Genomic DNA, 9147 nt, shown 5'->3' on the forward strand with positions numbered 1-9147 from the left:
TCTGATCTTACAAATAATAAATAGAACCAAATGTGCACCCCCCCCCCACAAGACTGACTGAGGTGTGGGGTGGGTGCAGTGGTAAAATCAGGCTGAGAAAAAGATTTATGGGACTGTTATTTAAAAAGCTAATTAAAATCTGTGTAGATGAAAGACAAAAAAACCCACAAAAGAGGAAGTGTAGTAGAAGATAAATGGTTACTACCAAAGTCATCGCACAATTACATAACTGCACAATTTTCTTTGATCTTCTGCATTGTACTTTCAAAATGTTACAGTGTGAACAGTGCAGGCCAGGGTGTGGCGCCTTCATAAATGATGGTGGTATTTAGTGTAGGTTCATTTAATCCAGAGAATTACCTGGTTCAGTAGGTGACCATATCTCCATTTTCCAGATAACGAGACCAAAGCCCAGAGCAGTTAAGGAACCTGCCTGTGGACACACAGCTAGTCACTGGCAGTGTTTTAAACCCTAGCCTCCTTTACTATCGGGCCATGCTTTTTCTGCCATGCCTCATTACTTTTCAGAATGGTGCAATAGTTTGGGAAAGTAATTTGACAATCTATTTTTAAAAATCATAAAAATATTCATCACCTTTAACCGTTAAAGGTGGTTTTTGCTTATCTGCTGAGGAAATAATTCAGCATTTGGTTAAGGCTGCTTGACCCAAAATATTGATCAGAGTGATTGATAATATTGAAAGTTCATCAGCAACTTCAGTTGTCAATAGAAAAGAAATTAATTAATGATACATGTACCCAAATTTTGCAGCTGTTAAAATGCACAATCTGGCAATCAACTGTGGTTTTCATTTTCCATTTGTTATGTAAAATTGCATACATCTTACAGCTACAGCGAGGTATTTCATTATATATGAGAAAAGTAAGACATGTAATACTTACGATCTAATGATGAGTGATTTTCTTTTTGTTTCTTAAATTAAAAAATTAAATATCTGTGGACATTTAGATGTTGGGAAGGAGGATTAAAGTGACGATGGAAGTTGTTCCACAAGTGAACACACCCATTTAACTGCTGCCCAGACCAGGAAACAGAACATCACCAGCAGCCCAGAAACCCCCTTGGTGCCTCCTCCTAGTGCGCCCCACCTGCATCCTAGGCATAGATTTTAAACAACATTGAAATACACCAAAATGTTAACAGATCCCACATTTAGCTGCTTAGGACCATGACTGGTCTTTGTTTTCTGTTTTTCTCTGTTATCTAATCCCTCTTTTCCATTTCAATGAATCGTACTGTATTTTACTCTAACTTCGACTTACGGTTTAATGTCCACCTGTTACGTCATGTCTTGCATTTAGTCACATAAAATTCGTCCTTTTGGAACTGACCTTTACTATTTGAATTTAGGAGTAGAACCATCGCCTTCCTCGTTCCTTCTGCAGTAGAGTTAGAAATACGGGTTCTAGTTGGCAGTAATTCTCTCACCTGCCTGTTACAGTAATTCTCCTCTGTTGCAAGGCAGCCCCTTGGGCACCATGTGTCAGTCTGTGCATTAGGTCTCTTCCTTTGACGCAAAGGTAAAAGTAAGCAGTGTAGTTGCTTCCCTTTCCTTCTCAGACTTGTCCACATTTCATATCCCTCTGCTCCGTCCGGAGGGGACTGGCCCATGCTTGTCCCAGGGTCAGGCCACGCTGGTGGCTTTGGCCACAGTACGACTGAGGAAACAGAGGCACACCACCCACTTGTACCTCCAGGCTCTCCAACGTCTGGTTCTAAGGTGACGTCAAGCCCTGGTGACGCCTCCCCTTAAAGAGGCCGTTCCTCAGTGCTACTACTTTGGAGAAAGTGAAGGAAAGGTCAACTCCGAACCCAACGAGATGGGCTCACCCAGAGAGAACCTGCTCCCTCCAGCTCCTCTACCTACCCTAAGCCAACCAGAGGGCTTGAGGGCTGGATGTAAATCTGTCTAAAATAAACAGTTATTTTGTTTAATACTTGAGATACATAATAGGCACTACCATTTGTTTAAATGTCAGTTGGCAAAATAAATGAGTGACGTGCAGTGCACCTAGAGGCCTTTTTTGGTTCCTGGTTCCTAGGCACTGAGTTGCAGAACCCTCTGTCAGGGTCCCCAAGACCACCCCCAGGTCTCCTCATTCACTGGGAGCACTCGGGACTCAGCCAGTAGTCAGTCGTACCCATGGCTATGGTTTATTACAGCAAAATCCACAGGAAATAAAGGTGCATGAGACGGAGTCCGGAGGGAACCAGGAGCCTACATCCAAGAGTCCTCTCCCAGTGGAGTCATACAGGATGCACTTAACTCCTCCAGCAACGAGCCATGACAGCGTGTGTGAAACACCCACCAGGGGAGCCCGTCAGAGATCCCTGGGTTTTTCTTGGCAGCTGGCCACATAGCCACCCTCTGCCTGGCATGTACCAAAATCCCAGACTTTCAGAAGGAGGTCAAGTGCTCATCGTAAACTGCATTGTTTGTACAAACAGCCCCTCTTACCAAGGACTGGTGGGAACCCCTCCCCCAAACCCAAGCTCCCTGATGCCAGCCTGGAGCACCCTGCCAGTGTCTCTAAGGATTTTCTGCATGGAACCTTAGGCCAGTAGCCATACCCTGGCCCATCTTCAGTTTACACATGAGGAAACTGCAGAGACGATGTGTCTTGTTCAAAGTCTCAGAGCTCTGCAGTGGGCCAGCCAGGCCACAGCCCGGGTGTCGTTACTCCAGGGCCATGGCTCTCGTGACTGTGTTTCACGGAAGGCCTTGTGGCCAGATTGGTCAATTTCATTTTTTTTTTATATCGTTAAGTTACAGGTAACAGTAAAACTCATGAAAAACACTGATTACAAGATTGAGCTTTCTGTGCCATGGCACGTTGTAAACTCAGGGTCTGTCCATTTTAGATATAGTTATATTCATAAAATGACCAGCCCGCCCATTGTTACATAAAATCTAGTAGCCCACTCTGTGCACTTCAGAAGTACATCTGGGGACAAAATTTGCATGAGCAGAGCAATCACGGCATTGTGAATGGGTAGAAGAAAGGCCCGACAGAAATTCAACAGACATTAACGAGGTCCGCAGACGGGGGAATCTTCTTCTTTCTGCATTTCCCTCTAAATTTTCTATGCTGAGAATGTACTATTTCAGAGTGGAAAAAAATTACAGTTAAAGAGTAAACTTTAGAAGAGACTGCCCCTCACACTAATACTCAGTCCTCAGGTCCCAGCCGTGGCCCTGCAGCGCCGTGGAATCACAGGACAGTCCCCAGAGAGCAGACTTGGTCCTCAGAGGGCACTGAAATGGGTTCAGCCCTTAGAAGGGCAGTTTGGAAATTTCTCATGGAATTCTAAGTGTGCAGTATTTTACATGACTCAGCAATTCCACTTCCAGGAGTTTATCCCACAGGGAGGCTCATTCAAATGCACAAAGATACACACAGGAATACCCCCTGCAACCGTGGTACCCCTGGTGAAAGACGGACTCCCTCAGTGGGAGTCTGGTCGTTAGGGCACAACTGCGTATTAGAATTTCTAATAGGTGACCATAGGGAATGGACAAGCTCAGTGACCTCAAAAGAAAGACATTTATCTTCCATTGTTTATATACTATTTGAGTTTCTTACAGTATGTTACTTTTAAAGGTATTCATTGTATATTTTTTAAAAGGTGTCTTAAATGACTGGCAAAACAGAACTGATGGGGGCAGGGACGGGGGGTTATATTGGACTATATCACAGAATGTTAAATTTCCTGGGTATGATAATGGTGGTGTGATTGCATAGGGAGGTATCCTTGTGCTTAGGAGATATGTACTGAACTATTAGGTGTTGAAATGTCCTGGTGTCTGCAGCAGACTTTCAGAATGTTCAGCAAAGTACGCCTGTGTGAGCGTGTGTACAAGTGTCCACATGCAAGCATGTGTGTGTGTGTGTGCGTGCAGTGCGTGGACAGAGGAAAAAGCAAAGTAGCACAGTGTTAACAACTGTTGCATCCAGGAGGAGGGTGCACAGATGTTTGCTTTGCTAGTCTCTTTTTATAAGGTTGAGATTTTCCAAAATAAAAAGTTGAGGGAAAAAAGAAAAGATTTTTGAAAATCAAGGAGCTAAAGGCATCTGAAAAACAAAGATATTATAAAGCACTATTAGAGAAATATTACAAGAGTGACTCTTTATCTCACCATATCCTTCCAAACAGAAACAGGTCCCTTTGCTGCTGCTGGTGGTTGAAGGTTCGAGCTGCACAGAACTTTATGCAGGATGCTGGTTAGCTGGGCTCTCTCAGGACCCGAAAGTGCTGGGCAGTAACCTTCCCCTTAAAAGATGCACTTAAGAAGGCACGTCTTTTCTCTTTTTCCTCTCTAGCTCTGCAAGGAGTCCGTGCAATGCTTCGCTGCTGCACGACAGCAGGAGACCAGCCAGCCTGATTGGCCAGGAGGTGATTCTCATCTTCTTTCTCCTGCTCTTGCTGGTCTGGTTCCTGAATCGAGAGTTTGAAGTCAGCTACCGCCTGCACTACCACGGGGACGTGGAGGCGGACCTGCACCGCACCAAGATCCAGAGCATGAGGGACCAAGCCGACTGGCTGCTGAGGAACATCATCCCCTACCACGTGGCTGAGCAGCTGAAGGTCTCCCAGACCTACTCCAAGAACCACGACAACGGAGGCGTCATCTTCGCCAGCATCGTCAACTTCAGCGAGTTCTACGAGGAGAACTATGAGGGCGGCAAGGAGTGCTACCGGGTCCTCAACGAGCTGATCGGGGACTTCGACGAGCTCCTGAGCAAGCCGGACTACAGCAGCATCGAGAAGATCAAGACCATCGGGGCCACATACATGGCGGCATCGGGGCTGAACGCCACGCAGTGCCGGGATGGCGGCCACCCGCAGGAGCACCTGCAGATCCTCTTCGAGTTCGCCAAGGAGATGATGCGCGTGGTGGATGACTTCAACAACAACATGCTCTGGTTCAACTTCAAGCTCAGGGTGGGCTTCAACCATGGGCCCCTCACGGCGGGCGTCATCGGCACCACCAAGCTGCTGTATGACATCTGGGGCGACACGGTCAACATTGCCAGCCGGATGGACACCACGGGGGTGGAGTGCCGCATCCAGGTGAGCGAGGAGAGCTACCGCGTCCTGAGCAAGATGGGCTACGACTTCGACTACAGGGGGACAGTGAACGTCAAGGGCAAAGGCCAGATGAAGACCTACCTTTACCCCAAGTGCACGGACAGCGGGATGGTGCCGCAGCACCAGCTGTCCATCTCCCCTGACATCCGCGTCCAGGTGGATGGGAGCATCGGACGCTCTCCCACGGACGAGATCGCCAACCTGGTGCCTTCCGTGCAGAACCCGGACCAGGCGTCCCTGGGTTCCGATCACAACCTGCAGGCCAAGGACACACACCTGACTTCGAAGAGACCCTGGAAGGAGCCCATCAAAGCCGAAGAAAGGTGTCGGTTCGGCAAAGCCATAGAGAAAAGCGACTATGATGAAATGGGGCTGGAGGAGACCAGCGAGCTCACCAAGCTCAATGTCTCGCGGAGGGTGTGAAGCAGCCCAGCGCTGCCCACGGTGCTCTGTCCGTCGAAACAGCCGTCTCCGTGCTTGGCTGTTGTGTGTTCCAAGCGCCACAGTTCCCGTCCCCAGACGCGGTGTTGTGTGGTCGTTGCAGCCCTAACTTCTGTGTGGATCACAGTTATTCAGGGTTCATTTTCATCCGATGTCTCTGTCCCACCTTTATGCCCCCGACCCCCGCCGTGGTGTGATGTTTGTTGCTCAGAGAACAAGTGCCTTCGGGGGCTGGAGGCCTCGGGTCCGGGGAGGCATGGCCTTGGGTGGTGTCCGACGTTTGAAACAAAGCTGTGGTTAAGATGTTATTTTTATTGCTTTTTCTCACGAGACACTTTTTGTTTTATCGCTAATACAATGATTTTGAGGGTTTTTTTTTTCTGTATACATAATAGTGTTTTCCAGTGACCTGACCTTTCTATGTAAACACGCACACACACTTGCATTCATGAATCTGAGGTCAAGTGCCAGTAATTCACCAAGTGGGGATGCTTGGGGGTGGGGGTCGCGGGGCTGAGGTGCCCCTCCCCACTCGCACCTTCCAGGGCACGCGGGCCCCACGCCTGCGGCTTTAGGGCTTCCTGTGCCTGCAGGCCGAGATTCCAAATGCTAAACAGTGTCACAGCTCGGGAACCCAGGCCTCAGGGATCTCAAAGCCGTTTTCCATTCTGCCCCCGCCCTGAGAGGGTCTTCCATCTGGAGCAGAGGGGCTGTGACTCGTCCAAGAGGGGCGCACAAAATAAACATCCGAGGGTTGCGTTTATTTATTTATTTATTTATCAGGAACTGCGTGTGATTCGGGGAGGGTTGCCGGGGTCGTTGTGAAGGGAGTAGGCGGGAAAGGGGGGTGGGCAAAGGCTCAGCAGGAGGATGAGAAGATGGTCACTCCTGCTTCGGCCACTTGGGGCCGCCTCCCCCGCAGTTGCAGTCAGGGCTGAGTAGGCCCTAAGTGGGCCCCCCACCTGCACGCTCCAGGTCCAGGGGAAAGCCCTCAGTCACCATTTAAAAGCCCAATGCTCCTCTCCTGCCCTGCACCCACGAAGTCTCCCCATGGCTGGGGTGGGAGTAGAGCGTGGCTCTGCGGGAAGCTGGAGGTCTGGGCAGAGCAGCAGGGCCATGCCTTCCATTCTCTGCCTGGCGGGGCCTGCTGGTGGCAGGATTGAGCCTGGTGAGTGAATCCCAGCCCTCCTCAGATGGAGCTCTTACACTGTAAGTGGGGACAGATTCATCTGGACATAAATGTGTTGAAACCGGGGAAGTCACTTCTGTGCCCTTTGTTGCTAATCCTGCTTGTAATTACATTTCGCCACGTTGAGTCTGGAGTTTATGTAGAGCTGACCTCAGGCCAGGGTTGTCCAGTCACAGTCATATGACACCTTACAGCTCATGGGGTAACTTGAGGACCAGCTCCTTCCCTGTTTAAGGTCTTTACCGACGTGCCCTGTGCATTCGCTTTTCACTGGTAAATCTCTGTGCAGTTTTCACATCTGCATTAAGTCCTGTTATCACTCCGCCTCACCAAACACATTCAGAATCTGGCCCTTCCAGCACCATGAAGTATTGATTCTGATCAGCCAGCTCCCTGGGCGCATGTGTGGGACGGCCACCCGGCAGGGCGGTCACAGCCAGAAGCTCGACGTCCAGGGAGGTCTGCCTTCAGGTTCCACTGTCAGATTGTTGGTCTTCCAGTGCCGGAGAATGGATGATTGTGACAATACCTCTTGCTTCTAAAGAATGTATTCTTCTAAAATACCGCAGAATTTTTATTTCTATTTTTTCTTAGAAACACTACCTGATACTCTCATCGTCTGTAAGGATCGTGGGCGCATCAGGGGTCCCTCCCAGCAGTATTCCATTGGGTGTTGAGTATGGCCCCCTCCCTTGGCGCCTGGCTCCCAGCTCTGCAGCTTTGGTGGCAGCTGTGAGGGGCTGGGCGGTGGCCGATGAGCATCCATGTCTCTGCTATTTCTCTCACAACGCGCTCCACAAAGTTCACCTCTGCACACCCTTCCTCTCTATCAGACTCTTCTTTTCCTTCCTCTCCTGCGAAGATGTCTGTGATTCCTGACCCCTGGGAAGCCGAGGAGCTGCAGACGTGGAGAGAGAGTGGTGACATCTGGTGCGGTTCAGCACGGTGCAAACTGGAGCCTTTGAGGGACAGATGAAATTGTCTTTTAAAAACACCCTGAGCCTTCGTAAGCAATCAGTACAGATTTCTCCCTGGGCCACCAGTGACTCGGGGCCTTCCCAGTTCCTGCTCGGAAGCATACCTCAGCGCAGAACCACAGAGTCCCTTCAGTGGCGGTGCTGGCCGTCTGACTGTCGGCATGGAGCAGACAGTTTCTGAAGACAGGCGGGCTTCTTGGCGGCGGGGTCACATGCTCCCGACTGACTCAGTGGATGCGTTCTTCAGAGCGGCAATACCTCCTGTGAACTTAGGGCAGGAAGCAATACTTCAGAATTGAATGTGTGTAAATAGTTGCTTTGAGTTGCAGTTGCAAATTTCTTCTCGGCCTCAGGTCAGATCAAATTATATATATAAAAACTACATATAAACAAGCACACGTAATTGTATCTAATGCAAACAAATGCAGAGCATCCGTTAGGAAACCCTTCTGGAGCTTGGAGGGCCACCCAGATTATGCAGCACCCACCCACAGCTCTGTCACCCTGACTGCACCGCGGAGACACCTGCACATTTGCACTTGACAACGGAGAGCCAGAGGGCCGCGTGCTTCCCGTCACGTGGGCTGTAGGGATGCGTACTTTCCAAAGACCTGTCTGCCTTTGCATTTCTAGATTTCTGAGGTAAGCACTTTTTGGTGATTGTTTCGGGAAATCACATCATGCCTAGAATCTGAAATCAGCGAGAACCAACTGTTTGCGTTCTCCATCTTTCCTTTGCTCTTTTTAACTTGTTCATCCTAATAATTTCAAAGTGCATCGACTGAAGAAATGGACATTAAAATACTCTAAAATCTCAATATTTGATGCCTGGTATTTCCTCATTAATAAGATCGGTACCGCGCCAGAGGTTCGAGCATCCCTGGTTCCCTGCCATTTGTGGCCAGAACAGGAAGATTTGTAGTTGTTGCACATCGAGATTTTGAAAACAAGGCAACTTAAAACCCTGTTGTTTGTGTGTGTGTGAGTTTTTAATGGACATACTTGCTACAGTTAGAAGTATTTATTTTTACGTGGAACTTAGAAAAGCAGGTTACAGGACAAATTTTGCTTGCAGCCACATCCCAGTTTTACTAGGCTTTCTAGTTTTCCCCCACAATATTAAGAGAAGGAATTAACTGAGAAAATGAAATAGGTTTTCTGAAAAGATACACCTATGTAGCCTCTCCTGCAGAGTTCCTGGGTCGCCCGTATCAAGGGGGAGTCACAAACCCATCTTGCAATCTGTTTAAAGTCACAAAGCATCTTCCCAGAAAAACACACATGCCATCTGTCCTGTCACAGAGATTCACAGCACCGCCAGGTCTGGAGCCAAACCACGGCTCTGCTAGACGTTAGAGCGCCCCCCACCCCCCCAGGGTCTCTCCCGGCGAGTCCAGTATTTAGGTGCAACTTGAGAGCACAGGATC

General features: G+C 48.9%; 1 protein-coding gene across 2 annotated transcripts in view; it reads left to right on the forward strand.

Moving 5' to 3' along the window:
* The window catches only part of ADCY9 (adenylate cyclase 9), a 109401-nt gene extending 100863 nt beyond the window's left edge, over nucleotides 1–8538 (forward strand). For both annotated transcript variants that reach the window (XM_074346398.1, XM_074346397.1), the window contains exon 11: nucleotides 4345–8538. In XM_074346398.1, the coding sequence (XP_074202499.1) occupies nucleotides 4345–5536 (1192 nt within the window). In that variant the 3' untranslated portion in view covers nucleotides 5537–8538. The remainder of the gene's footprint in view (nucleotides 1–4344) is intronic.
* The last annotated feature ends 609 nt before the right edge of the window (nucleotides 8539–9147 follow it).

This window comes from Camelus bactrianus, chromosome 18 (genome assembly GCF_048773025.1).
Source record: "Camelus bactrianus isolate YW-2024 breed Bactrian camel chromosome 18, ASM4877302v1, whole genome shotgun sequence".
Taxonomy (NCBI): Eukaryota; Metazoa; Chordata; class Mammalia; order Artiodactyla; family Camelidae; genus Camelus; species Camelus bactrianus.